General features: G+C 36.7%; 2 protein-coding genes across 3 annotated transcripts; one reads left to right on the top strand and one right to left on the bottom strand.

Annotated features, from left to right (window-relative positions):
- The first annotated feature begins 313 nt into the window (after positions 1-313).
- Positions 314-6,059, top strand: LOC120085574 (polyamine oxidase 2). 2 transcript variants are annotated; one of them, XM_039041623.2, is made up of 11 exons: positions 352-665; positions 863-926; positions 1,604-1,719; positions 2,302-2,390; positions 2,483-2,596; positions 2,761-2,848; positions 2,979-3,064; positions 3,149-3,251; positions 4,647-4,744; positions 4,838-5,267; positions 5,380-6,059. In XM_039041623.2, exons 2-11 carry the CDS (start codon positions 887-889, stop codon positions 5,683-5,685), a joined length of 1,470 nt encoding a protein of 489 aa, XP_038897551.1. In that variant the 5' UTR covers positions 352-665; positions 863-886; the 3' UTR covers positions 5,686-6,059. The 2 variants fall into 2 exon arrangements, with proteins under 2 accessions (XP_038897550.1, XP_038897551.1); XM_039041622.2 differs by having other exon boundaries at positions 314-926.
- A 7,761-nt stretch (positions 6,060-13,820) lies between these two features.
- On the bottom strand, positions 13,821-14,261 carry LOC120084998 (serine/threonine-protein phosphatase 7 long form homolog). The gene has a single exon (XM_039040813.1). It carries the CDS (start codon positions 14,259-14,261, stop codon positions 13,821-13,823), a length of 441 nt encoding a protein of 146 aa, XP_038896741.1.
- Between the last annotated feature and the right edge of the window lie 2,098 nt (positions 14,262-16,359).

The following is a 16,359-nucleotide window of genomic DNA, read 5'->3' as shown; positions in this document are numbered from 1 at the left end:
TTTATATATATAATTTAAGTCTAAATACATAATTTTACCATTGTTATTAAAAAGAAAATGCAACGTGAATTAAAAATAGCATATATTTGTTCTTACAATATTCCACAATTAAAATATTTACAGCTCCGCCTTCCTAGAAACAAGCCAAGGCCATTTTTTTGTATTCCCACGTGCCATAGTTTGGCGGTGAACAATACTCTCATCCGCCGACCTTGATATTCCATTCAGAAGTCAACACGTGGCGTACGTGACCTCACGCGCGTAAGGTTTGCATGGTTTGTTTTTCAAAATTGAAAACAAAAATTTTGTCTCCGTGTTTTTGTCTATAAATTCAACGAGGGCTCATAATTTTGGGAACGTAGCATCCTCTCAGTGGCACGGAAAGTGTTTTCGCTTTCACGAGAATTCGATTTGCCTTTCGTTTCCTCTCTGATTTTTGTTTCGATCTGGGGGTTTTCTTTATGCTTTGACGGATCGGAGAGATTTTGTTTTGATTCGTTCGGCAATCGGAGGTGTGAGATCGCGATCGCTTTTCTGTAGAACTTAAGCGGACGTTTTTTGAATCGTAATCGTGGATTTCTTCGGGTTTGATCGATTGGAGTTGGCTGAAGAACGAGGAGGAGTTTGGTTGATTGAGAATTTCGAAAACCGAGGCGCATGAACTGGTTGGGAAAGCTGGGTTTAAACTTGAGTTCTAATTCTAATCACTTCATTACCTGTCTTTTGCTTTTTCTTCTCCATTATTCCCCTCAATTGACTCCTTCTTTGTTTAATTTCGACAATAAATCCATTGATCCCTTGTTATTACTGCATTTGAATCCTGATTCCAATCATTTTCTTAATAATAAACCGACGACTTAAGTTGATTGCTGCTCGTCGTTCAACAATGGAGTCTGGTTCGAGGAGTAATTCCCAACTTCGTAAAGGTCCGGTGTACCCCCTTTTCTCCTCTATTCGTGTTTCCTATTAACTTTTATTTGTTTATTTTTTTAACTCCTATTTACGTCTGCTTAAGTACTTCATGTTGTGCAACTTCCGAGAAAGCATGATCAGCTGAAAATGCCAAATGCGGCTTAATTTGGTTTGATGAAATAAAGAGATCGATTCGAGAAATAGGGAGATTATGTTTAGGATCGATCGTTTTGAGGGGTATATCCTAATTGTTTGTTTGTTTGTTATGTTGTTGTTCTTGATTTAGTAAATATTAGTGGTTTCTACTCGTACATTATTGATACAACTTAATGAGATGCTGTCCGTGCAATTTATCGGGATCTCTGAACTTTAATTTTTTCAATGGAGGAAAGTAGTGCTAATCGTTTTGGAATAGCTTCGAAACAAAGCTTCCGGATATGCATGTTAAATTTATCAAAAGAAGGTGAAATAGGATGCAAAATTTTTAAAGGCTTTCTGGCATAGATTGTCTCTACACGTTGGAACGACGTGTGATTTTAATTTGAATTGTTAATATATTTGTCTGCACCAATATTATATTTTTGTGCTTAATTACAGAATGAGAATCTTTGTTATATTCCTGTTATGTAGACTGCAAATAGTTTATATAACCTTAAGTGTGTTTGCTCATATTAGAATTTGGTTGATGCAGCTGTCTGCCATTCAAGTCCTGAGAAAGGACAGGTAAGATCACCTTCGGTGATTGTCATTGGTGGTGGCATTGCTGGAGTAGCTGCTGCTCGTGCTCTTCATGATGCTTCCTTTCAGGTATGTACTATAATATAGAACCAAAAAAATTAAGTCAGTCACAAGCTATGATAACATTCAGATTACCTATGTTGCGTTATGTTTTTTTGTCTCTACCATTAAATTTATGACATCACATGGCGAGGGGACCTAAAGAAACCAAAAACTAAAACCCCCTGCACCCTTTTACCGCTGCTTATGATTATCCTAGGAAACTTGTTAGCTTTATTGCATCCCTTGACTCGGAAGGTATATTTGCTAGAGTATTATGTCAGTGAAGTGACATAGCCACGATGTCATTTGGGAGACCTTTGACCTTTTCCCTTCTAAATGGATCTTCCTGAAATGAGGAAAAACAAGTTTGCAGATATTCTAGTTTTGTTCCATCAATATCTTTGAAAACGAATAGTTAACTGGTGGCAGAAGCTTGACATCGAAAGTCTGCCACAGCCTTCAACCATGCTTGGTGAAGGGGAACAATAGGAAACCAATTCCTTGACTGGTTAAAGAAAACTGGATAACTTAGATTACTTGCTTGCGTTTTGGTGTTTTCTTTCAAGTTTTTACGTTCAATTAGATAATTTTTTAACTTCCATTGAACAGGTTATCTTGTTAGAAGCAAGGGAGAGACTTGGTGGTCGCATTTATACAAATTATTCATTTGGTTTTCCTGTTGATCTTGGTGCTTCGTGGTAAGTTTGTTATTTTAATGGCCTTTTTCTAAAGAAACTAACATTCATCACCCACATTTATGTTATAATATCACTTTTCTGTTGATTTTCAGGTTACATGGGGTATGCAAAGAGAATCCGTTGGCCCCCTTAATTGGCAAATTAGGATTACCCCTGTACCGTACCAGTGAGGACAACTCTGTATTATACGACCATGACTTAGAAAGGTAAATGCTCTATTTTCCATCATCTAGTCATGAGTATAGTTTTGGTGGTTTTTGTTTTTATGTTTGTACCCTTATCAGATATGGAGCGAATATGTTCCTTTATTAGAATTCTTACCATCGTTATTGCTATATGTGAATCGTTATAAATCCGATGTGTTTTTCAGTTATGCACTCTTTGATATGGAAGGGAAACAAGTTCCTCAAGAGCTAGTGACAAAAGTTGGTCAAGTATTTGAGGCCGTCTTAGAAGAGGTAAGTTGTCCTTAGAAATCAACATTGAGGTTTGAAGTTTCTGGTTTGCTCGATTTTATTTAAGTTTTATTATTTGTTCCTTTTGATTGTGTGGCCACTTCTCTGAGTCAATCTCCTATGCTTTATACAGGCTGATAAAATAAGAGATGAATATACTGAGGACATGACTATAACTCGTGCATTCTCAATTGTTTTTGAAAGAAGACCAGAATTGAAGTATGTTCTCTCTCGATGTGGTTATTTTAACTTGTCCTTATTTTGCTTCATTTTCAACACTAACCGATAAACATCCTTAAACAGGATGGATGGGCTTGCCCACAAGGTTCTTCAATGGTATCTCTGTAGGATGGAAGGATGGTTTGCTGCAGATGCCAATACTATCTCACTAAAATGTTGGGATCAGGTACTCCATGATTAGTGTCTTTATAATCCAATAATCTCTTTCTTCCTATGTTAGAGGACCGTATAGTGATCACTAAATAGAAATGAGTATTTGCTTTTGCATCTATTGTCGTTAATTCATGGAAGCTGAAAGTTTTTGCATGTTCGAATGATATTGGCTTATAGTAGTGTAGTTGCAATGTCAATTGATCTCTAGTTTCTAGGTACAATCATAACAATTAACAAAAATGTAGTGAACAATGTTGGATGATCTTTCTAATTCTGTTATGGTATTGATATTATGTTTGGCGTGATACTTAACCTGCAGCAATGAAATTATACAATCAGGTCATTCTATCTAGATCCTTATGAAAATATATAAAGGTAAGATAGTTTTTGTGTCTATTGCATCAATTTTTCCGTATTTGGCATTTTATGAACTAAGGGTTAGAACTGCCGACCTTAGACCATAAGGTCAAAGGTTCGAATGCTCACCCACTCCCTCATGGTGTTGAACACAAAATGAACTAGAAGTTATAACTGCCTCTCCAGTCATTACTCTCCTCACTATGGACAGATGGACGTAGAGGTGCAATCATTACTTGGAAATTGGAATCCCTCATTGGCCATGGCCCATTACGAAGTAAATATTTGCCTTTGTTTAGAGAATTAGGCAGTTGAAAAATTATTAAATGGTATACAAGATTGACAGTGACAGGTTCCATTCTAGCACATGCCAGTTTTATTAGCTTTTGACTACTTGAGCATTAGTCTCCTTTGTTTTTTCTTGTTGGTTACTTGCTTTGTGGCATAATCATTTTGCCTTTTCCCCCTTGACTTCCAGACCTGATTTAGTCTGGAAACAGATCAGACGAGAGAGGGAAAATCCATGTAATTTCGGACAAAAGCTGCTTCATCTTTTTGTTCACTTTGTTGCTGTTTCCATTTGTGTGGCAATATTCTATTATGGGAGTAGCGATTGGTGGACTTGATGTTTACTTGAGACAATTTAATTAATTTGATACAAATTTATTGTCTTAAATTTTGATGGATTAAGTATACAACCATATTCAGTTTTTAAAGTTGCACATGCACCTTTCCACCGATAAAAAGATGACTTGTTGGGAATAATATGGGCAAGATGCTTACTTGTGGACAATTTAACTAATTTGATACTAATTTTAGTGTCTTAAATTTTGATGGATTAAGTATAGAACCATATTCAATTTTTAATGTTGCACATGCACCTTTCCACCGATAAAAAATGACTTGTTGGGAATAATATGGGCAAGACGCTCACATTTCAGAGATAAAATCAATTGTGACCTAAAACTTTAGGATTAGTTTTGTTCTTTTCATGCATTATTCTCTTCAATCTTTTCCTAGTTTTTTAAAAATGTGATCCTGATTATTCCAGGAAGAGTTGCTGCCTGGAGGTCATGGGCTAATGGTAAGGGGATACCTTCCTGTTATCAACACTCTTGCAAAGGGTCTTGATATTCGTTTGGGTCACAGGTAAAGTTTGTCCTCTACTTTCTCTTTCTTGTGATTTATATTTTGACCAAGACCTCAGCTTATGATTTAGAATCTTCCTTCTTTGGTTCTCAGGGTTTCAAAAGTAATTAGACGATATAATGAAATTAAGGTCACAGTCGAAGATGGGACAACATTTGTTGCTGATGCTGCTATTGTTGCTGTCCCTCTTGGGGTGCTCAAAGCCAATACCATAAAATTCGAACCTAAGCTCCCAGACTGGAAGGAATCCGCCATATCTGATCTTGGGGTAGGGGTAGAGAATAAAATAATACTGCATTTTGAACAAGTGTTTTGGCCGAATGTGGAGTTTCTAGGAGTGGTTGCGGAAACAACATATGAATGCAGCTACTTTCTCAATCTTCACAAGGCCACTGGTCATTCTGTTCTCGTTTACATGCCTGCCGGGCAGCTGGCCGAAGACTTAGAGAAATTGTCCGATGAAGCAGCTGCTAATTTCGCTTTTACACAACTCAAGAAAATTCTTCCGGATGCATCTGACCCAGTTAGATTTCTTCTTTTTTAAATATTCAAATAAATCGTAGTTGGATTTAAATTGTGCACACAAAAAGCTATTTTGGAACTAGAAAAACTCATCACAATTTCCAAATTTGCAGATTAATTTCCTTGTTTCCCGATGGGGTACAGATGTTGACACACTTGGATCGTACAGTTATGACATAGTTGGGAAGCCCCACGATTTGTATGAGAAGTTGAGAATCCCCATTGATAACATATTCTTTGCAGGTGAGGCAACAAGCACAAGTTTCCCAGGATCTGTGCATGGTGCGTTCGCAACTGGTGTAATGGCTGCCGAGGACTGCAGGATGCGTGTACTTGAGCGTTACGGAGAACTAAACATATTCCAGCCCGTCCTAGCTGAGGAGCCAGTATCGGTACCGCTACTGATCTCCCGCCTGTAAGTCGATTCATTCCTTCAATATTGATGATGGGTTTGGCTGGGCTAGTGGTATTGAAAATCACTGCTTTTTGCATGGGATCGATCAAACAATCAATCAATATTTTGGTCAAATGTTGTGGTTTTCTCAGAAGCTGCACGCTGGATTTGGGTAGTAGTGGTCAGGGATGGATGTGCTTTTAGGCTAGCCTTATCTCCTTGATGTGATGGGGGAAAAAAAAACATTTTAAGTGTCTAATATTTTTACTGAATAAAGTTGTCTTTAGCCTTTGGTTGGACATGTACTTTTTCTCTCTTCTGTAGTTGTATGAGGTAATCAAATTATTGATGAAAAATCTGATGAGATTGGGAAAAATGAGAAGAATCTTTTTAGGAGCATGAGCATGAGCATGTAATGTGGAATATCTTTGCAATGTTGTTGGATCAAGATTCCCTTGATTGATTCTTCTACAACTTGTGAAGTTTAAAGTTTTATCATGTGGAGGCTGTCACTATAATTGCCTTCCCATGTTGGATGTTGGCATATGCCCTGCTTCATTTCAAGCATTCTTGTGACCCTCTGTAATGTTGAAAGGTCAGATTTTTTTTTTTTGTCCAAAATATATTAATCTCTTATTGTTTGATAATAACAAAACGGTGATGAAATATGTTCAATGATGAATCTTTCCATTTTTCTAATCTTTTTTCTAATGAAAATATTAAATATCCATTCTTTTTTTTAGATCCACCAGTGGCCCACATGATGATGATGATTATTATTATTATTATTTTTTTGAGTACGAGGATAGAAATTTGAATGTCAAGAATATATGTTTCGAATTAGGTATTATAATCGTACCTTTATATCTTAACTAATAAAGTTTTGATTGGTAGATCATCATAAACAATCAACTCTTTTCCTAATACCTACCCCCATCTGTACTAAAGAAAGTGTTATTTATTTATTAATTTCCTTTTAAAAGAATAAAATCCTAGTAACTTATTACAAGTGGAAGCTATGAGACAAACAGGAGAATAGGCTAACAAAAAGGGTCATCATTTTTTCTTTTCCATTTTTTTTCAAGAATATGTGGAGTAAGGAATTCAAACTGCGGTCAAGTGTACATACTTATCAATTGAGTTAAATATTATGTTGTAAAAAAAAGGCATATGACATTCATAACGGTTTATCATTAAATTTGCTTGGAAAGTTATATATATATGTTATTTTTTATTAAAAAAAAAAAGGAGAGGTATACGGAAAGAGTATGAAGGATCTATTTTTATCTTTTATTGGGATAAAATTCAAGAATATTGTAGTTTTTGAAATTGATGATAAAAATGGGATAAATGGTAAAGAATTTCAAAGAATAGTGTTGGAATGCAAAGTATTGATAAAAAAAAGGTTGTTTTGAGGGAAAGATAATCGTGTATCCGGTGCACGATTATGTTTTAATCTAGTTAGTATCATGTCAGCGTTGGTGGACTTGGTCAAAGTCAAATTCAAATTCGTAGACAGGGTTCATGATTTGATAATTTCTTCTACTAAACTTAGTTATATACTTTGTTGTGTAGTTGTACGTCCTACAAATAAAAAAGTAGAACTCATGTATATGGTAGAGTTTACTTTAGATAAAGAGCCATTAGTTCTTTAATTTCAAAATAGAAGTTTACAGAAAATTAAAAGACGACTCTCTTAAAGCTTACCCCATAGGGGATTATCTTCATATGCATCTAAATTAACTTTGTTTTATTGTCATTGTCGTCTACAACGAATACGTCTTCGATTAGTGTTAGGAACGTTAAGTTGTCTTGTTTGTTGAATAATACTTTCTACATAAATCAAGGTTTGGTCACACATTGAACCCAACTCCGATAAATTGTGTTGAACTTAATATTGTTGTACATCTTAGACAAAATTATTATGTATGATGAAAAAAAATTAATATTAAATAATATTCATATAATATATTTGAGAAATGTAAGATAATAAATCTCTTATCATGCAATAATAATAAACGCCGTCAGGTCTGATAAAATATTTTGTGATTGAATCATACCAGGAAAAATAGTAATCTAATAGAACTAGTCCATTTGTTATTTCTCTTTGTGCACAACGATCATGACGTGCATCAGCATGACATGTATTCTGCTTGAATTTGGCGTCAGTCTTGGTCGTGCTTACCTCTTAAATCAATTCGGTGTAGTGCCAGGAGTGTATAGCACAATGAAGTACCGTTTGTCGCAAACCCAATTGTTTCAACACATGATCTGGATGATGTCACTCTACTATATGGAAGCATATAAGAAGGCTAACGGTTAACCAGATATCGTGACCATCATGACAGTAATCAGGTGGTGATGATCAAATATCTTGCGTGTATGGTGTCATAGTTATGCTCGTCCAGGGTGTGTTACCTATGGTCGCATGTTCGCCTCCACCTCGTTTTACTATGCTTTCATCCTATGTATTTTTTTTTGCTAGGCAATTTACTTTCTATGTACTTTTCTTAGTGTTTGACCGCTTGCCTATTTCCATACCTCTAAACTTGTTTTCTAAAACATTTTCTCAAGAACGGGGTGGAGATTATGAGAAACACTCTTTGTGTCATTGGCTATTTGGATTTAGATTGGTTGACTTGTTCGAGGGCGAGAAAAAGTGCCACACAATCGCTTCGAGACTCTTACGAAGGTGCAATTGTGACAGTTGGTATCAGAGCCAAATTGACTCGCGGAGTTGAGAAGTCGTGATCATGTCTACTACGAAACAATGGGGCAAGTCCCATGTTGACCAATTGGGCGAGATAGAAGAGCAAATTTTCTACTTAATAGAAGTTCCTGATCAGGTTCGATTCCTAGAAACTCAGTTACAAAAAGTCTCTAAGAAGGTCGATGAAATCGACGCAGTGGCTGGTCGCTTAGCGGGATGCCCGTCAGGGAATTTTTAACAAGGATTGAAACCCAGAGGAAAAAGCTATGAGAACTGAAAATTCCGAGCATGGGGATGGATTGTCGAGCTCTGTTGCCCTTATGAAAAAACGTGTCGAAGAACTAGACAGCTCGCAGAAAGCGATAATTCAGATGGTGACTGAATTATCCGAAGACTTTTGAGGCACCCTCGATGTTGTCCAAGCAGAGATTGCGGACATCAGTGTAAGAGTTAACCTCACCATGAGAGCGGTGGGAAACCAAGCCCTAGGGGTGTAATCCAATTCAACAGTGTAAAAGTACTCAAGCCTAAGCCCTTTTGTGGGACTCGTGATGCGAAAGCACTAGAAAATTTTATCTTTGATATGAAGCAGTATTTCAGAGCTACGAACATAACGACTGAGGAGTCAAAGATCACCTTAGCGACGATGCATCTAGCAGAGGATGCCAAGTTATGGAGGAAGTTCAGTTTCATGGACATCCAAGAGGGTCAGTGCACCATCGACACGTGAGAGAGACTGAAACAAGAGTTACGTTCTCAGTTCTTTCCCGAGAATGTTGAGATTGTGGCAAGACGTAAACTACGAGAATTGAAACATACTGGCACTATTATGGACTATGTGAAACAATTTTTTGGGTTGATGTTGGACATAAGAGATATGTCTGAGAAAGACAGTTTTCTATTTTGTCAAAGGCCTGAAACCGTAGGCAAAAACAAAATTGTATGAACAGAGAATACAAGATCTCCCAATCGCGTATGCAGCAACCAAACGATTGTTCGACTTAATTGATGAATCTCAAGAGGTGAGGCAACACTCAAGATCTCTTAATAGAGGGAGAAAGAGCAACGGTTCGAGCCCATCGAGAAATAGTGGGGGGATAGAGACATTAGTGGGGATGGTAAAGTACCTCAGTAGACGACTGGAAATACGTGGCAGGGGTAAAATTCTTATTGGCCCTTATCTTGTTATATATGTAAGGGGCAGCACAAGGCGAGTGAATGTCCGAAACAAGCAACCTTTAACACTTTTCAAGCCTCATGAGCCTCAGACTCGAAAGGCAAAGCTGTTCAAGTAGAGGACGAGAATATACAAGCAGAAGAAGATAGAACCCCACGAGTTGGGGCCCTAAGATCTTTAGGTGCCCTCCAGAAGAGTATGGGAGAAACAAAGGAATCTAAAAAAGGCAGACTGATGTATGTAGATGTTTGGGTCAACTATAAGTCAGCCAAAAGTACCATGATCGACTCGAGAGCCACCCATAATTTTATGTCCGAAACAGAAGCTAGACGATTGAATCTTCGTTGGGAAAAAGGCATAGGTAAAATGAAAGTAGTGAACTCTGCAGCCTTACCTATTACAGGAATGGTAAAGAGAACAGTTGTAAAATTGAGGGATTGAAACGGCCCTGCCGATTTCGTGATCGTCAAAATGGACGACTTTGACGTGGTGTTGGGGATGGAATTCTTGCTTGAGCACAAGGTAATACCGATACCCTTCATCAAGTATTTAGTGATCACAGGGTCTACGCCCACTGTTGTGCATGCTGGGATCAAACAGCCAAATGAGATAAAGATGATCTCGGCCCTCCAATTGGAGGACCTTACCCACGAGTTAGTTGAAACCATGGAAGAGAAAGATCCTCAAGACATTTTGTGTGTCTTGAAAAAGTGTCGCGTTATCGAGCCAGACAGTTTACACAATTCCCTGCCTCCAAAGAGGAGGAGAAGGAAGCCCAGACGCCGAGAGTTTCTACACGGGACAGAGTTTGGGTAAGATTGTGCCTAAGACAGTTTTGATGTTGAGGCCAAAGAGAACGTCACCTCGTAAGTAGCTACAGAAGACCCGTGGAAGTCATCGAAAAGGTTGGAAAGCCCCTTATAGGTGCAATTACCATCGTGGATGGAGATTCATCCTTTCCTCCACGTGAGCAAATTGTAACCCTTGAAGGAACCATTAAAAGTCCTTAAGCAGAAGCAAGGGATCGGACCCAAACCCAAAATTTACATAACATAAATTTTACAGCAAAAACATACAAATTATGCATTTAAAAGATAATTCAATATGCTTTAAAACAAAGATTACAAAATAGAAAATGGATTTAGGAAACCTTATCTTGAAGAACCTTTCTTCACGAGATTTCTTCTCCGAATCTTGTCACGTACAATCTCGAACCCTCTAACCATCAATGAGGACACCACCATGAATGTTACCTTTGTATTCTCTGAGTGAGAATCCAAGAGTTTTGTGGGCTCTGTCTATTTTGGAAAAAATGGGATTTTGAGAGAGATGAGAGGAAAAAATGGGATTCAAATTGCCTCAGAACTTTTTTGTGGCTCTCTCATCGTTTTAGTGAAACTACACTAGGAAAAGAGGGGGGATGGAGTAACTCCCTCCCAAAATGATTTTTAAAATAAAATAAAATAAATTTATTTATTTTGATAAATATATTTAATATATATTTATATAATAACTACCTTATCATATAATATTAAATATATATTAAACTATATGTTATATCAAATATAACACATAACTTATAGTTTCTATATTGTATCAAATACAATATAACCTATAGTTTCTATTCTCTCATTAATGACTTTTAATATAAATCTCATTTATATTAAATTTAATTATGTGAATCAAATTTATATAAGTAATATTTGAATCATATTCAAATATTTATTTCCTCTCAAATAAACTTTATCTTATAATGTATCAAAATACATTATAGTAATTACATCATATATAATTAGATTAAATTAATTAGATCACATATAATTAATTCCTTCAATTAATTTGAACAATTCAAATTAATTCAAATATTGATTCTCATTAATTCCCGATGAGCTACAGATGGGACCTCATGGAACTGTAGCTTAAAGCTCCGATGGTACGTGAATAATTAATTAAACTCCTTTAATTAAATTATTCACCATCTGTTAACTGTCGGACACTCCACTAAAGACCGATGCACTCTTCACACTACAGATATATTTCTGTGTCCATTGGATATAACCAGTCAACAGTACAATGACCCTTCACGAATTGCTCGTAAGTACAGTTGGGCCAAAGTTACCGTTTTGCCTCTATAGTTACATCTAACTCCTTAAGTACCACTAATCCATCTAATGAACAATAAATCATAGTCCAACTATGATCAAACCCCTTTCGGGCCAGGAGAGGGTGTAGCACCACATTGTTCAAACCCCGAAATCAGCTCTTAAAGGAGCAATTTATGTACTTACCTGATGTTGGGGAAGGAGTGAATTCCTTCTTGTGTAGCTGTGTTCTTAGCTCCCCAATCAGACGAATCCTCAAAATGGTAGGCTTGTTGAGTCGACGATCTGACCACTCTTACCCAACAAATCAAAGGACCATCCTTATGGGCAGGAGTTCACAACTCACTCAAGATTCAGGTCATGTTACCTATAGTCATCCTAGTGAAAGGTAAGTCTCTGTTGTGAACGGCGTTATATAATGAGACTAAAAATTTCATAGTCCAGTCTTATACAAAGGCAATTGTGTTCTCAGCTACTGAATCAGACGAATTCCCAAAATGGTAGGCTTATTGAGTCAACGATCTGACCACTCTTACCCATACAAATCAAAGGATCGCCTTTATAGGCAAGAGTTCACAACTCATTCAGGATTCAGGTCATGTTACCTATAGTCATCCTAGTGAAATGTAAGACTCTATTATAAACGACGTTATATAATAAGACTAAACATTTCGTGGTCCGGTCTTATACAAACTCTTTTGTATAGAATATCCTCACTCACATGTCTCCACGTGAATGATCAGGATCAGATCATTTGTAGCACTTTACAACAATTGTAACATCTACAAAGCGAATCATTCTCATAGTGTCACCAGGATAAGATATCCACCCTTATCCATCTACTACAGACCATTTAGGTTATCACTTAAACATGATCCACCTATATTTCTCTACATACATGTTTAAGCTACAAAATAACCTTGGATATTAGTTTATTAGTTTGTGGTTAATGCAACTAATTTTGAAATGAAACATCACATATTTTATTACATAAACAAAATATTTGCATAATACAATTACAAAATATAGGACCCTACGAGATTTAGGGCATCAACCCCAACAACTTTATCACCCGACCATGTCGATGAGTGATGTAGGATGGTGACCCGTCTGCCTGCCACAACGGAGAGAATGATAGAGGAAGAAATCAATTAGAGATTTACTGGAAGAAGCGACAGAGTTGGAAGACCAGGACTAGGTTTGAAAGAATTCTTGGAGAAGTGAAAAAGCCTCCAAGACAGAGAAGTTCGTTGGGAGCGCGCGGAAGATCGCAAGGCAACTGCTCAACAATTTGCTGAGTTTGAACAGAGTTGGTTGATGGGGACGTCAACCATTTGAGTGGGGGAGAATGTCACAATCATACTTGTCCAGGGCTTGTTGCCCATGGCCACATGTCTGCTTCCACCTCGTTTTACTATACTTTCATCCTATGTATTTTATTTTGTTAGGTAGTTTACTTTCTATGTACTTTTCTTAGTGTGTGACTGTTCACCCATTTCCATATGTAAGAGTGGTGGATGTATTTTTGTTCAGAATGCACTATATGGAGGTAAGACTAATCATCATATCCTCATACTAGTGAGTTGTATGCTATAAAGTCGTGTTGTTTCTTATTGCTTTCTTGCTATACGAATAATGTTCATTACTTACACATGCTTTCAAACATTTGCGAAAACCTTTTCCTTTAAACCCATTTTTCAAAACCTTTTCTCAAGAACGGGGGTGGAGGTTGTGCGAAATGAATTTTGTGCCATTGGCTATTCAGATTTAGATTGGTTGACTTGTTCAAGGGCGAGAATAAGTGTCGCACAATCGCCTCGAGACCCTTAACGAAGGTGCGATTATGACATACGACGTCCAATTAATCTGACAAAAATTGATAATTAGACACCCAAATTTTTTGTAATATTCATGTATATATATTTGTGACCTAATTGTGCATTAGTCTATCAAATATTTGTCGGTATACTAGCAACATATTTGCTGACTGTTCAGAGGCAATTAATACACCACTTCATCTAAAGTTATAAAAAAATACAATTAATTTATATTCTTACATATAATAATAACGTAATAAATATATAAATGAAATAATACATAACACTGAGTGGACGATGACCTGGGGCCTATAACTAGACTTGTGGTGCTATAATTTTAAATCTATCATAAGTTCATACTTCCAGTAGTATAAATGATCCCACTATTTTCAACGCTTGTGCATCAGTAGCCCGACAAAGTTCTCTATAAAACCATGCAAGACAGGTACCATCCCACGAGTACATACTGACATGCTCGAAATCAGACAATAGAGGGAGAAACATAAGATGTACCAGAGTGTTCGACTTGTCAGTGAACAAAAATCCTCCAATAAGCTGCATAATGTATGCTCGTGCATACCTACATACTTTGATGTCATCGACATCGAGAGGCAAATCTGGAAATTGGGACACTAACCACGGGATACTCGATCTTGAGCCTTTCAGATCATCTGGTAGAATGCCCAATAGCTCGTCACAAATAGTTTTCCAATCACATTGTAATGAACCTGTCAAGGGTTCTCCGCCCACTCTTAACTCAAACTGAATAGCAACACCTGCAACGTAATTGTACATTTCTCACAAGACAGGTGAAATGGGTGGGTTTCTGGTCTCCAATGCTCTACTAACGTAGTAATGAGGTGTCAATCAAGTTGGATAAATCTAATCTGTGCAACTCCAAGAAAACCAGCCTGTTGTACATAAGGAGTAATATGTGGATCAAATGGGATAGTATGTTGTGTAGATGCCTCTCTTCTCCGACAACCCAAAACTACAGTCGAAGAATTATCCCATATCAATTATAAACGATGGATATTTTGTTGATATAGTTGCACAGGATTAGAAGGATCAGGTCTATTACCTAAGAAATTCAAATTACATTACATATAGTCAATTTCATAACAAAATCCATTATATAAAAAATTCCAATATATAAAAAATACAATTACATAATAATAAAAAACATAAAAAATGGATTACATAAAAAAGTCATCAACGACCTGAAGAGGAAACACCAAATCTTTCAGTTGTTTCGATTTATATTTCGTATTGAAAATATTAGCAACATGATAAAGACAATATCGATGATAAGCTCTAAGTTCATTCAAATCAATTTCCTCATTGTTAATTACAGCGAGAATGCCCTTACTGTTTACTGTTAGGATCTATGTCCTAAACTTACAGTTTGTAAATTTAACATATTCTATTTGAAATAAAGATGTTATTGAAGTTTATTCAATAAATGTGTTATCGAATATATAAATTGCACTTATAAAAGCCTAAATCCAATAAACTAAGATCCATGACTATTACATGAGTACTTGGACTTTATGTGGAGACATAAATTGGATCAAATTCGAGTAGATAACCAAAACGGTCTATAGTATACAAATAAGGTTAGGACCTTATTCTGGTAACACTAGCGAATGCGACCCACTTTATATTTAGTACAAATGATGTAATCCTGAATCATTGATGCGTGGAGTTATGTGATGAAATAATGGAGTAGAATGCGATGGTGGAAAATGCGTTGTGCATGCAATTTTTCTCAGTAAGACCCAAGTATAAATCCTACTGAGTTGCTTGGTAAGTCCAGGGTCGAACACAAGGACTAAGAAAAATAGTATGCGATGGAAAATTTTAGATCACTTTGCGGTAACAATTAAATAAATGGTTTAGTTGGTTTGTTGTTTAAGGTATAAAAAGTATGCGGCGAATTTGAGAAAAGAGTAATTATGCGACAGATACACTGAGTATGCGGAGGAATGGGTTAAGAAGGACTTTAGCTAGCGTTCCCCGAGAATGCGTTCAAGCTATGCGATCATGCTACACTCATGCGACAGCAAATCATTTTCCAATGCAAATGCGATAACTCCTATTAGAACTCATGTGATGAATGTGATAATGTCTATAGAACTTATTCCTAAGTCTCTAATTCTTGCCTATGCGATGACGATGCATACAAGGACAACGCGACCACATACAATCATATCCTATCTCTAGGGTGCTTGCGATGCGTTAATAACAAACAAAGCTTATTCCTATTCTTTTATCTCTTGATTATGCGGTTCTAATCTGACTCTTCCGAGCCTAGATTCTAATTTGACTTTTTCAAGCCTAGATTTTATCCTTAGACTACCCTCCCGAGTATCTCTAATGGACGAATGATGCATACATAATACAAGATAATCGCATAGAATGAAGATCTCGGGTTATGCTAGCTATGTGCTTTTCAACCTATTCGACAAATTTAGCTACTCATGCATAATGTACAGAGAGTGGACAGATATAAAGATGCAATTTCCATTTTCATAAATAAGTTCAGAGTACAAAATGACAATGGAAAATAAGGTAGAGAGCCTGGTAGCAATATCTTGCTTCCTAAGACTTTTACACTGTTATCTCTATTCTGTCCAAAAGATGTTCTTGCTTCCGCAAGAGTTGGCCCTCTCTCTGATTTTGATGCTCCCGACGCTCTTCCGAGTTCACCGGGACGATCTCTCGGTGTAATCTCCCTTCACTCGCTTCCTCATTCTAATTAAAAGAAAAACTATGAACAAGGCTAACTTCTAGCTATATGGTGAATTATGTAAACTGAGCGAACTCTTTCACTGAAGATAGCCTTCGGTATTTATAGAGCTTCACGGTGAAGTGCTTTTTATCTCTTATGATT

Source organism: Benincasa hispida, chromosome 9, assembly GCF_027475165.1.
Source record: "Benincasa hispida cultivar pf3 chromosome 9, pf3_genome.v1.1, whole genome shotgun sequence".
In the NCBI taxonomy this organism is placed as follows: Eukaryota; Viridiplantae; Streptophyta; class Magnoliopsida; order Cucurbitales; family Cucurbitaceae; genus Benincasa; species Benincasa hispida.
The sequence above is the reverse complement of the archived record's forward strand: the minus strand, read 5'-3'. Positions and strand labels throughout refer to the sequence as shown.

Coding starts and splice junctions, on each gene's coding strand:
- LOC120085574 (XM_039041622.2), top strand. CDS start 887: ATGGAGTCTGGTTCGAGGAGTAATTCCCAACTTCGTAAAG. Junction 3,252..4,646: donor CACTAAAATGTTGGGATCAG/GTACTCCATGAT, acceptor TGATTATTCCAG/GAAGAGTTGCTGCCTGGAGG. Junction 5,268..5,379: donor TTCCGGATGCATCTGACCCA/GTTAGATTTCTT, acceptor CCAAATTTGCAG/ATTAATTTCCTTGTTTCCCG.
- LOC120084998 (XM_039040813.1), bottom strand. CDS start 14,261: ATGTACAATTACGTTGCAGGTGTTGCTATTCAGTTTGAGTTAAGAGTG.